A 13,098-nucleotide genomic window follows, 5' to 3' on the forward strand; every position below is an offset into this window, starting at 1 on the left:
TTGTAGCTCAGAGCTGAGCACTGAGTAAGTGCCCAATAAAGGTATATGTTTCGATATATATTTTTAAAAGTACTGTTATTATCCCATTTTACAGATGAAGAAACTAGAGCCCAGAGAGGTTACAATTTTTGCCCAAGAACCCACAACTAAGAACTATTTGTTGAAATAATAAACATGTTGATTAAATAATCAAAGTGGAGTTTGAAAGCAGTGACCTTGATGGTTTCTGAAAGGAAGATAAGAGTTTCCTGTGGAAAAACTTGTCCTGAGGTGAGTGAGAGGGCTGCCTGCAGCTGTGCAATCAAGCCCTGCTCCCTTCCTGAAGCCCTCCCTCCCCGAGGTTTAGAGGTTTGTTTGTTTAACATAACTCCATCCAAAGCAGGAACTCACTCCACAGTACTCCAGCCTCTGCTAACATACCTCCTCAACTGGGGAACTCACTACTCAAGAACACAAAAGCCCTCTCTTTCAAAGAATATAAAGAGACAATTCACAGAAGAGACACAAATGCTCAAAACAATCCATAAAGAGATGTCTGATCCTACTAACCATGGAAGAAATAAAACACAACATGGAGATATACTTAGTTTCTCAGTTTAGCAGAAGTAAAAATTGATAGGAACTTTCTAGAGGGCAGTTTAGCAACATAGGTCAAAACGTAAAATACATATTCCTTTTGACTGCTGGCAATTTACCCTGAGGAAAGAACAGCACAAGTGTGTTCTTGACAATTTTTGTTTATATTTGCAAATTGTGGAAATAACCTAAATGTCCAACAGTAGAGAACTGGTTAAATAAATAATGGTACAGCTCTACATGTTGTAGTTAAAAATGATGCAACACAGGTATTCCTGGTCGCTTGCAAGGAAGAGGATTGTGTTTCTGGGGACAGAGGGGAGCGGGGAGGGTTGGGCTTTTCTTGTATATTCTTTGGTAACTGTAATTTTTTATTTTTGTGGATGCATTTAACATTCAAAATAATAAATAATATTTAAAATATTTGTTTAAAAAATGCTATAGATCTCTACTAGTTGTTCTGGGATGATCCACAATGTTGAGTGGAAAAAAAGTTACCAAATTCCATATAGAATACAATTTCATTTACATTAGATTGCTTATTATATAATAAAGATATAAGTATAGATGTAGGTACAGAAAGTTATTTGTAGAATGATGCTCCAATTTAATAATGGTGGTACCTCTAGCAGAAAGAATTTAGAGATGATTTTTACTTTTTTCTACATATTTTTATGTATTGTGTGGATTGTTTACAATGAGCATGGATTTTTTTAAAACACCAAGGAAAAATATTTTAAGGTTATTTTTTTTTTCTTAAAAAAGGAAGTGCCTCTTCTGAATGTATCTGCATACATGATGTCTGGGAAGGACATACACCAAGGTGTTAACAGTAGTGGGTAAAACTGTTGCTTCTCTTTATTTTTTTGTTCTCCTTTCCGCATGTTTCTATTTTATGGGTTTTCTGTAGTTAATTAGTTTTGTAAAGGGGAAAGGGGCACTACACTTTGTTTTAAAAAGTTCTTCCCTAAACTGAGCTGAAGTTTTTCAGTGGTATCAATTCCAGTGCATAAAGGGCTATATGCTATTCTGCATAATCCTCATTTTGTCCCAAAAATTATATATATATATGCAATATATATAACCCATTACATTGGGTTTACATATGTAATGTATGTGTATATACACACACATATATATACATCTATACATATACACACATATATATACGACCTACTTCTTAGCCCTTCCTCATATCTCCATCTGTATTCTCCCAATCCTTCAAGATCCTTCAATATTGCTATTAGAGGGATAGATGAAAGTAGCTATTAAACATAACAGGCTTTGAAGTCAGAATTCCAAGTAGGTCACCAATGTGTGATCTAGAGTAGATATTAAAAATCCTCCCCACAGGAAGAAAAGGTTTTTGTTTTTCCTGCTTTATCCCCCCAAACACCCCTGGTACATAGTCATATATCTCAGTTGCAGGTCCTCCTGGTTGTGGCATGTGGGATGCCGCCTCAACATGGCCTGATGAGCGGTGCCATGTCTGTGCCCAGGATCTGAACCAGCAAAACCCTGGGCCGCCGCAGCGGAGTGGGTGAACTTAACCACTTGGCCATGGGGCTGGCCCCGAAAAGGTTATTTTAAACTACATATAGTGATGGATGTTAACTGGACTTATTGTGGTGATCATTTCATCATATATACAAATATTGAATCATTATATTGTACACCTGAAACTAATAGGTTATATGTCAATTAGACCTCAACTTTTAAAAAAGGGGTGGGAGCAGGCCTGGTGGCCTAGTGATTAAGTTCTGCATGCTCTCCTTCGGCAGCCCAGTTGGTCCTGGTTCGGTTCCTGGGTGCAGACCTACACCATTCATCAAGCCATGCTATGGCAGTGACCCTCATACAAAATAGAGGAAGACTGGCATAGACGTTAGCTCAGGGCCAATCTTCCTTAGCAAAAAAAATATAAATAAATATATTTTTTTTAAAAAGGTGTGATCTCAGTTAACATCCCTTATCTGTAAAAGAGAAATTAAAACAGCATCTCTTTGATAACTTTGTGAGAATTAAATGAAACAATGCATACAAATCGCTTAGCCCAGGCTGGTATATAATAACAAGTATCGAATAATTTATTCTTACTTGGCCCAGTACATGGTAGGCGAAAGTCGGTGATTACCGTGCTGTTGTTGTTATTCCCCTCCACGCCACGAAGTGCGCTGCGGCCTTCAGGCTGACTAGGCCCGGGGTCAGGATGGCGGAAGTCCGTCTAGCCGCGGCCGCCTCCATCTTAGAATACAGGCCCGCCTCATCCCGCAGGCAGAGCTGCTTCGTGCAGTCTCAGAGGCCGACCTGCTCGCAGCGACACCGGGCCCCTTACCTCCTTTGGCACTCCCTCCAGTCAACCGTCTTTCCGCAAGGCGAGTCTTAATCTCCTTGGAAACACTAAAGGCGGCGTCTTCGGGGAGCCGGCTTCGGCCCGTGACCTCAGAAATATACTTCCGGAGACACGGACGTGACCCATCGCCCCGCCCTCTCCTCCTCTGTCTTTCCGGTGGCGGAGCTTGGAGAAGACGTGCAGGTAGGAGGCCTTGGAGAGGACAATCGGGTGGCATCCTGCGTCAGGGGGCGCTCAGCGGGGCCGGGGTCGTGGGACTGGGGTCTTTCCGCGGAGGCCGAGCCAGGTGCCGGGCGAGAGCGGCGCGGCCGGCGGACCCAGACTCAAGTTTGCGCCTGGTCTGAAGGCGGCGGTCTCGCTCCAGGAAGGAACCTGTGAAGTGGGGACGAGCGCGGGTGTAGCTCGAAGGCCCTGGCCCCGCGCTGGGACCGCCGCTGCGTGTAAGCACGTCGTCTTGGGGAGGAGCGGGGCTCTGAGTGTGATGGGGGCTCCCGCCTCTGTCCCGCCAGCGTCTTCCTGGGCGGTCGCAGGCCAGGCGCCTAGTCTCCAGTTTATTTCCTCGTCGGTAAGATGGGAATCGTGGATCCCATGGGGCGTAGTGAGGATTCCACGGGGCCGTGCAGGAAAAGCGGCCCTGTGTCGGGTGCTTCCTCAGTCGGGGCGATGGCAAAGTCGGGCACGTTGCAGATTCTGGGCGCTCGGGGCAGGCTTGTCAAAGCCAGAAACTGGGGGAGAGACTGCACGTCAGTGTCCACTGAGCACCTGCCGTGCGCTTGTACACCTCCGGCTGACCGTTCTCACCTGCCCCTCGGGGTGGCGCGCGGTGGGAGACTGCAAATGGGCATCGGCGTTCCCAGTGCCCACCGTGCAGGAACTGATAGTCATGCTGCTTAGTTCAGCTCTCCTGGAGCCTTTCTGGCCTCCTCCAGGCAGAACGTGGAGCTGCTCCCCTGTGAGTTCCCTTGGCACTTTCCTTGCTATTCTCACCCATTGGGTCTGATTTGAGGGTAGGAACAGTGAGCTTTGTACACCCGGGGCGACACTCAGTGCTTACCGTGATCAGACACTAACTAAACATTCTGTAGGGAAGGCACAGGCTGGATCGAGGGACACGGACTGTCCAGGTCTGGAGTGGTGGTCCCTTATGGGCCAGCGTAGAGAGTGCTGGGCTGGGAGTCAGGACTCTTTGGTTTCAGGTTTGGTTTTGCCACTGTCTTCATGAACCAGGTGAGGTTCTGCTGTCTCTGTCTTCTCCATCCTGGCTTCATCTGAGCCCTTCTTGGTTCTAGTGTCTTCTGAAAGTGTTAGGAAATCGTTCTGATTCTTGAGTCTTGGGAGGGTGAGGAGGCCTGGGGCTTTGGCAGAAGGCAGTCGTCTCCCAGCCTTCCAGATTCTCATGCTCGCCTGCATTCCAGCTGTCCCTGTCTCCTTTCTCTGGGTCCTGTGACACTATGGCTGCTCTTAGACTGCGTGGTATGTCAGAGGGGAATTACTGGGTTTCACAGGCACCTTGAGTTTCTGGGCTAGGTCTTTTCTATTAGCCTTCTGAAGGGACATGTTTTAGTGCCTCTAATATTTAGTTCTGGTAAAAGCTTAAGAGTTTGGTTTTAAACAGTTGTGGAAGGGTGGCAGGAGATGAATTGCCAGAGGATGGGAGGTAGCATTTAAACTGGCTTTTGGAGGCATCTGGTGGGGCACAGAAATAGTAAGAGATGAAGCCAGAGGGGTGTGTTGGTAAGGGAGCCTTGAATTCTAAGCTGAGGCGTTGGTGCAGAATTCAGGCAGTGGGCTCCTCACCCCTCCAAGCGTCTTCAGCTCTCACCAGTGCATGCCTGGGTTATTGGCTTTCTACCAGCCTTCGGGGCTGTGGTCTTTTCCGGCTTCTGTGAGCCTAACCTCTAAATGGTGCGTGGGGGCCAGGAAACCCAGAACTCCTGACATTGGAATTATCATGAGGTGTAGACTGAGAATCCCCTGATCTGGTTCTGATCTCTGCTCTGTGACTGACTTGCTATGTTACCCTAAACAAATCATCCAAAATTTGTCAGCTTATGTATTTGGGACACTATGGCCCAAAGAGTTGATTTGCCCAGATCTACAGAGACTTTAGCCAGTGTGTTTCTCATATTTCTGAGCCCCACTGGGTAAACATTTGAGGAATGCTTGTGGTCTGCTGCTAGAACCCTCAGCTTCTATCCTGTGGGTGCTGTGAGCTGTGCTTTGGTACAAAGGTTTAGGAGAAGGGTTACCTCAAAGAAGGGTACTTTGCTTTTTAGCCATCAATTGAAATCCCCTAACTGCAGGGAGAAGTGGGTTTTAGTGAGGCAGAGATGAGAGTATAGCACAGTCCTGGGTGGAGGGAGACAGGACACAGAGGAGCAAAATGTGGGGTTTCCTTTAATAGTGCAGGGAGAGGGATTCTGGAAATCCGTGTCTGTTGTTAACATTGGGGTTCTTTTCCTCGTCTCAGAAATGGCACCTCGCAAGGGAAAGGAAAAGAAGGAAGAACAGGTCATCAGCCTTGGACCTCAGGTGGCTGAAGGAGAAAATGTATTTGGTGTCTGCCACATCTTTGCATCCTTCAATGACACTTTTGTCCACGTCACCGATCTTTCCGGCAAGTGAGTACCTGGGTGGAGAGGCAGAATGCCAAGGGGCTGGGGGGAAAATGACCCCGCAACTGGGTGGTCATTTAAGGTGTTCTTTAAAAAGAATTTAAAAGAATGTTTAGATAGGGGAATGTGCTTGGTTGTTTGGTCCACACATACTGTAATTTCCCAGGCACTGGACTTAAGAAAGAGGAAAAGGCACATCTGCGCCTTTATGGCTTTAGAGTGGGGCGATCATTGAATCCTCGATCTCTTGGTACTTTGTAGGGGCAGTTGTGGACTGGAAGTCCACCCTTGGTGCAGGTGCTGGCTGCCATCAGCAAGTTTTTGTGACTTGTGTGAAGTCACTCAGATTCCAAGTTTTGGTTTCCCTTGTATGTAAAATGAGGTTAACAGTGCCTTCCTCATGGAGTAATTGGGTGGATTAAATGCAAAGTAAATATAATGTGTCAATACCAAGTTTAGCTGTCTTGGATCTGTGAACCCCATGAAGGCAGAGCCCATGGCAGTCTTGTCAGAAGGGATGCACACTCAAGTTGACCTTCGTCCTCTGCCATCCCTGAGTGTGGCACTCTTAACTCATTCAAACATATAAGCACTCAGAATCCTTATTGGATGAGAAATGACCGTCTGCTTTTGTCCCAGGGAAACCATCTGCCGTGTGACTGGTGGGATGAAGGTGAAGGCCGACCGAGATGAATCCTCTCCATATGCTGCCATGTTGGCTGCCCAGGATGTGGCCCAGAGGTGCAAGGAGCTGGGCATCACTGCCCTCCACATCAAACTCCGGGCCACGGGAGGAAACAGGTGGGTCAGCCAGGGGCTGGGTGTGAGATCATTGGGCTTGGGTGCCAGAACACGTGGATTTAGGCTTGGTTTTTCTTTTGTGACTTTGTACAGGACATCTTAGATGTGTGCACATATTTAATAACTGATTCCTGCACTGCTCCCCTCTTCTCCAACTTAGTGTGTATAATGAGCACCCACTGTATACCGGGTGCTGTGTTCTACATAGTGGAAGAGAATGTTGAGAAAAGGTGCTTGCCCCCTTGTGTGGTACATAGGCTGGTGGGAGAGTCAGACTTTAAGCCCCATAAGCACAGGAGCATGTGATTGCCATTTGTGGCAAGTTCTGGAACGCAAAAGTATGGTGTCAAGGATGGAGTTAGTGAAATTAGTTAAATTACACTTTAGTTGGTTAAATTACACTTTAATTTAAACTAAAATCTAGATGTTGTGCCAGGAGTCCAGTAAAGGAAGGACGAGGAGAGAGTATTCCAGCCAGAGACAACTACAAAGAAAAGGTCTCGGGTGGGAATGAAGTTGTCACATCTGCAGGAAAGAGTGACAACAGGTGTCATCAGAAATAGGCAGGAGCGAGGTCCTTGTGGGTCTTGAAGGACACAGTAAGGATTTGAACTTTGAGGGAGTGTGAGGGATAAAACGTTTTTTGATAGTAGTGACCTACTGAGAGTAGGGTTTTTAAAGATGACTGCTATGTGGGGACCAGATCAGAGAGAAAGTTGTTAAAGTGGTCCATTGGAGAGATGGTAGTGTCTTGGGTCTTAGGTGAATGGAGCAGTTGGAAATGGACAGATCACTAAAAAAGACTTAGACTCATAGGATGTGTCAGGAAGAGACAGTGCTTTAAAAGGCTGCAGGCAGAGCAGGGCACAAATTATCACCCATGGGCCAAATCTGGCCTGCCACTTGTTTTTATACTGTCAGTGGGCTGCGAATAATTTTTACATTAAAAAAAAAAAAAAAGGTATGCTGGGGCCGGCCTGGTGGCGCAGCGGTTAAGTTCGCACGTTCCGCTTCTCGGCGGCCCAGGGTTCACCAGTTCAGATCCTGGGTGCGGACATGGCCCTGCTTGGCACCCCATGCTGTGGTAGGTGTCCCACATATAAAGTAGAGGAAGATGGGCACAGATGTTAGCTCAGGGCTAATCTTCCTCAAAAAATAAATAAATAAAATTTAATTAAATTTTTGAAAGTATACAACAGAAACCATAAATGCCCCGCTAAGCCAAAAATATTTACTGTCTGGCCCTTTATGGAAAGCTTGCAGATCCTGAACTAGAGGGTTGTGGGATTTAAAAAGAAGCCCTGATGACTTGGCCAAAGGCTTTTCTTAATGTAGACCTTCATTTCCTAGGACCAAGACCCCTGGGCCTGGGGCCCAGTCAGCCCTCAGAGCCCTTGCCCGCTCTGGAATGAAGATAGGGCGGATTGGTAAGTGTCCCCCTCTAGCTAGCACTTGGATCTGCTTTGAAGCGTTGACCCCAGAAAGCATGTGATGTACCCAGTGGAAACAGGGCCTGGTCTGGGCACTGTTGGCAGTCAGGATTGTTGGTGGGGACTGCAAGAGGCACCGTGTGACTTAAAGTCTCTCCCTGGACACCCCTGTTACCTTGATGTGAGTGTTGTCCTTCCTTTCAGCATTGGGACAGCACAGTTTCATTTCTGAATCTGTGTCCCACACTGCCTGGTGCAGGGCTTGAGACAGTAGCTGATAGCACTGACAGGAGAGGAGTTAGCCTTCCTGTCCAATGTTTCTTGAAAGAGTTAATACTATTGGCATTTTGTGTGGCCTGTCTCCTGCATCATAGGACACTCGGCATCTGTGGTCCTTCCTTCCTAAGTATCAGTAGGACCTGCCAGTCATTGTGACAACCAAAAGTGAATGTGGGGAGCTGCGGCTCCCATAGTTGAAAATCACAGCAAGCCCTACCTTTGTGTAGCACCAGTGCCCTCACGTGTGATCTGGCCCCTTTCAGCTCAAAGGAAGAGGACGTGTTAGCCCTATCCTATTGTTTTTGTGCACTTGGCAGCAACATGTACTGATACCTCAGTCTAATGATCCAGCTCTCTCCTCTTAAGATTTTTTTTCAGAATATTTTCAACCTTTTACCTATTTGAAAAGGAGATAGTCTTCACTTGCCCTGTTTCCAAGGACTTTCCCACTAGAGAGTCAGTGGGCTAGGTGTCAGAAACCTGGATTTGTCGTCTGCCTCTGGCATCCTATGGAGGTTGTGTCCCCTCTGAGCCTCAGTTTTCCCTTTGGAGAAGTAAGTTCAGAAGTGAAAATCAAGTTTTGAGGAAACAGCCAGTGGGGCAGCTGCATATCCATCTGTTAGGTACCAAAGACTCATCTGGGGAGCAGCAGCATCTGCTGTCGATCCGTTAGACCACTGGCCTAGGGAGGCATAAAGGCCTTCCCATCCAGCTCCAGGCAATGATGTTTTCTCTTCCTCCCCACAGAGGATGTCACCCCCATCCCCTCTGATAGCACCCGCAGGAAAGGGGGTCGCCGTGGTCGCCGTCTGTGAACAGGACTCCTCAAATTGTTTTCTGTTAATAAATTGTCTTCATGTAAGCTGTTTTGACTCTAGTCTTCTCTCTGTAGTGGCCACCCCTCAGGGATATTTGATTCTTTCCTGCTGTCAGTGTTTGACCAGGACGGGAGACTGACTCAAGGTCACAGATACAGTGATAAACAAGCCGGTATTTCAAAGATATATTGCTTCAGACAATGTAGATAGACACAAAAGGGGTTGATTCAGCCCCTGACATGGGACAGAGGATGAGCCTGTGGTCTGCAAACTGACTTTGCTAGCGGGAGGAGGATAAGGAGAGGTGAGATACTAGTCCTGGAGTTGGGTCTTTTCCCTGCTGCCCATTGCTGCAGTAAGCTGCCTGAGTCGTCCAAAGCAGACCAAGGCCTTAGAGACCTTGTTTGAAAGGGGAGATGTTGGTTCCAAAAATGGACCAATTCTTAAAGAGCCAGAACGAAGTAGAAACTGTTGAGCCAAGTGTACCCTGAGCAGAAGAGGAGCCTTCCAGACTTGAGCCATATATAAACACGTGTGGGTGTACTCGCCCCCCCACACCTTCTGTGCAAAATTGGTAGCACACTCTGCTGCATCTTTTTCTCACTTGGCAGATCTTGGAGATTGTTCCACATCAGTACATAAAGTACATAAAGATTCAGTCATTCCACAAATACACACCAAGCCCTATTTTCATCAACGATAAAAAGTTTTTTGCTTTCCGGAAGCTTGCATTCAGTTCCAAGGACCCAGTGGCACCAGATGGTACTGAGTGTTCTGCAAGAGTTTTAGCATAGGGCCCTGCAATGGTGACTGCTACTCTGACAGGTGGATACAAGATGCAGGACAGTAGCTGGTGGGTGAACAGGGTTAGCCAGGCCTAATGGAGAGGAGAGGATGCTGAGTGTCCCTGGCTAGAGACGTGAGGGCATTGAGAGTACAAGGGAGTGATAAGTTGCGTAGGAAAAGTCAGGACAAGAGGGGAAGGTTTGAAGAATCAAAGCAAATTAGAAATGAGATGTTGCGTTTCAGAAGAACATTTCCTTGCAGATCTTACAGCTGAATGTATAGTCTGCTCTCACCTTTCCTCTCAATGACAAGGCAACAGATGAGGAATAGAAGGAAGCAGAAAATAACGGAGTGAAAAGAATCACAATGCAAGACCTGTCATCAGGATCAATTATTCAACACAATTACTTACTTATTTTAAAAAATAGCCGTTAAAAGCTATTGTGTGTTCTGTGTATTCTCTTTGGGGGTTCATATTGGCCAGTATTCTGATACAGAACAGATTCTACTCTAGACAATTTGAATAAAAAGATATATTACACCATGTCAGGTGGCTTACAGAGTTATTCTCAAGTCAGGCTGCCCAAGGAGCTGCTTGTCCAGTCAGGAATCATCGCTTATTACGAATGTAAACATGCCTCAGTCTGAGCTGCTGGATTAGCTACATTTACTAGTTCCAGAATGGCATCACTGTGCTTGAATCGGGACATCTTGTGTGAAATCGGGAAGCTGCCATGATAGCTTCAGGGTCCCACATCATGCCACCTTTTCTACTATCAAGGCCATTTGCGGTAAGTCTCAGAGACAGTTTGTCTCCAGAACCGTGCCACGTCTGCTGTAATCCACGTGATAAAATACATGCTCAATATCCCGTTTATCTCAATTTAAATTTCAAGTCTCATGATTGTATCTGATGTGGAAGCTCAATCAAACTTGGGTCACCAGCTGAAAATGATTCGGGGAATGTTTTTTAGCTTTCTGTTCTCCAGAGGAAAGGGAAATCACAACTAGAAGAAAATTGGAATAGTGTGAGCCAAACATCCATAGCTGCATTAGACTTCACTCTTCTCCACATTCATCTCTGAAAATTTCAAACTTTCTGTTGTCATCTAGAGAATCATGTATTTGGTCCATCTGTGAGCATAGTCCGCAAGTGTGGAAGTTTCCTACCGTCAGTAAATGTTTAATAAGTACTGAATAAAAAGAGAGGAAGGTATGTTGGGATGCTGTTAACTTAGGGCAGACCTCTGAAGGCTTGTTTTGAGCAGAAACTGACAAAGGAACAAGCCGCTTTCTGAGCAGAGGGAAGGAGTTTGTAGAGAGGTCCTGAGACAGGCGGGTTACTGTGATGAAGCAGCATTGCTTACACGCCAGACCCTGCTGAGCATTTTAATCATCTTGTTGAATCTTAAAGCTGATGGAAAAGCTGCTGTCATTCCCGTAATACAGGTAAGGAAAACCGACATAGAAAGTGACTTGCCAAAGGTCACAGCTTACAAGAGAAAGCAGTTCTGACTCCTGAGCTGCACTTTGAATAACAAATTTATTGAGCTATCATTCACATACCATACAATTCACCTATGTGAAGTGTACAATTCAGTGGTTTTTAGTATATTCAGTTGTGCAGGCATCTCGACAATCAATTTTAGAACATATTCGTGACCGCCCCCCCCCCCCCAAAAACCCCAAACCTGTTAGCAGTCGCTCCTTTTTCTTGCCCGAGGCAACCACTAATCCAAATACTTTCTGTCTATAGATTTGCCTGTTCTGGACATGTCATATAAGCGCAGTCTACAATATGTGGTCTTTTGTGTATAGATTTTATGGATTCTTTAATTCAGAATAATGTTTTCAAGGTTCATGTAGCATGTATCAGTACTTGATTCCTTTTTATTAACTGACTAATATTCCGTTGTCTGGACATACAGATCGCATTCTTTACAACACTCTTCCCCTCAAGAGTCCTGGAGACCTAGGTCCAGCCAGGGCTTTTACCAGCCTGCCTAAAAATATACAACTACGTACCGGGGGGCTTTGGGGAGAAAAAGGAAAAATAAAATCTTTAAAGAAAAATGAGGAGTGAGATTACCACCCACAATGTAAAAAGAGTCCATATAAGTGATTTCAATAAATAAATGAAGAAAGTGCAAGTTTTCCTTATAAAAGAATTCCAAATAGTGTAAGTAGATACTCCCCCTTCCACTGTGTGGAACTTAATTTCTCCTCCCATTGAGTGAGGGCTGGACTTAGTGCCTCACTTTCCAAAGAACAATGTGAAAGAGGGAGAGTGCTAACTTTGCCCTGGAGAAACCTGGCCTGCACCACCTTCCCCACATTCCTAGGGTTGGTATCACTGTGATAAATCATGTTACATGATACCGTGTAGTCTGAGGAGGTGAGAGCACTTCACCTCTGTGGTACTCTTGCTAAAATCCCATTGCCCAGGTGGAAGACGTTCTACAAGATAGCAGTGCTTAAATCGTCAAAAATCAAGAAAAACAAGGACAGAAGACCAGAGGAGGTTAAGGAGACATGATAACTAAATGCAGTGTTGGATCCTGGACCAGAAAGAGGGCATTCGTGTAAAAACTAGCAAAATCCGAATAAAGTCTCAAGTTCAGGTAGTAGTAATGTACCAGTGTTAGTTTCTTAGTTTTGACAAACGTCTCATGGTAACGTAAGATGTTAATGTTAGGGAAAACTGGATGAGTGGTATACAGAAAAGCCATATAAGCTTTGTGACTTTGATAAATCTAAAATTATTCCAAAATAAAATAATTAGGAAAAAAATGTGAATGCTTTCTCACTGTAAGCCTGGTTTCTAAGGCAGGATGTGGTGCGCAGACCCTCAAGAGCTAAACGTGCCCGGGTGAAAATCCTAGTTCCCCAGCTTTAGACTGTGTAACTAGGCAAATTGCTTAACTGCTCAGCCATTTAGTGAAAATTCCTATGATAACGGCTGTATCACAAAAGTTAAATAAGATTAAAGTGTTTAGCACAGTGCCTGGCACTGGAGAAGCTGCTGCTATTCTTGTGCCTGTTCACTTCGTATGCCAACAGCATGAGTGACAGCTGGCTGGAATCCTGGTGGAAAAATGCTGGCAGTTGCTGGAGCATTCTTTCTATTTCCTTTGATGGGACTTTGCAACTTCTGCTGTTTCCTGGTAACCAGAGATGCAATCAGCCAGGTCTTTGAAAGCAGTTCCTTTCAGAGTTTCGTTTGCAAGGAGAGCCAGTTTGTGCAGCTCCGGTTGTAACGTTGCAGCCTATTGGCCACTGAGGCGGGCAGAGCAGGGCAGGACTAGACGAGCTGTTGCCCATCTGCGACTGCAGACCACGGAAGCCCGGACTTGGCAGGTGAGCCTGAAGGCACTGGCTATAACTGCACCCACAACCAGGCCGCTAGAAGTGGTCCCTATTTCTCTCTGGCTGCTCTCTCT

At 45.8% G+C, this 13,098-nt stretch overlaps 2 protein-coding genes across 6 annotated transcripts in view; one reads left to right on the forward strand and one right to left on the reverse strand.

Annotated features, from left to right (window-relative positions):
• Positions 1-3,037, reverse strand: part of NDST1 (N-deacetylase and N-sulfotransferase 1) — an 80,645-nt gene extending 77,608 nt beyond the window's left edge. The window contains exon 1 of one of the 4 annotated variants that reach the window (XM_070570474.1): positions 2,912-3,037. The gene's annotated coding sequence lies outside the window, so the exon portion shown is untranslated. The remainder of the gene's footprint in view (positions 1-2,911) is intronic. The other 3 variants (XM_070570478.1, XM_070570472.1, XM_070570477.1) reach the window with 3 other exon arrangements.
• Positions 2,978-8,916, forward strand: RPS14 (ribosomal protein S14). 2 transcript variants are annotated; one of them, XM_008517244.2, is made up of 5 exons: positions 2,978-3,112; positions 5,400-5,550; positions 6,184-6,345; positions 7,696-7,772; positions 8,802-8,916. In XM_008517244.2, exons 2-5 carry the CDS (start codon positions 5,402-5,404, stop codon positions 8,867-8,869), a joined length of 456 nt encoding a protein of 151 aa, XP_008515466.1. In that variant the 5' UTR covers positions 2,978-3,112; positions 5,400-5,401; the 3' UTR covers positions 8,870-8,916. The 2 variants fall into 2 exon arrangements, with proteins under 2 accessions (XP_008515466.1, XP_070426580.1); XM_070570479.1 differs by having other exon boundaries at positions 3,079-3,369.
• The last annotated feature ends 4,182 nt before the right edge of the window (positions 8,917-13,098 follow it).

The sequence above is a fragment of the Equus przewalskii genome, chromosome 13 (assembly GCF_037783145.1).
Source record: "Equus przewalskii isolate Varuska chromosome 13, EquPr2, whole genome shotgun sequence".
Lineage (NCBI taxonomy): Eukaryota > Metazoa > Chordata > Mammalia > Perissodactyla > Equidae > Equus > Equus przewalskii.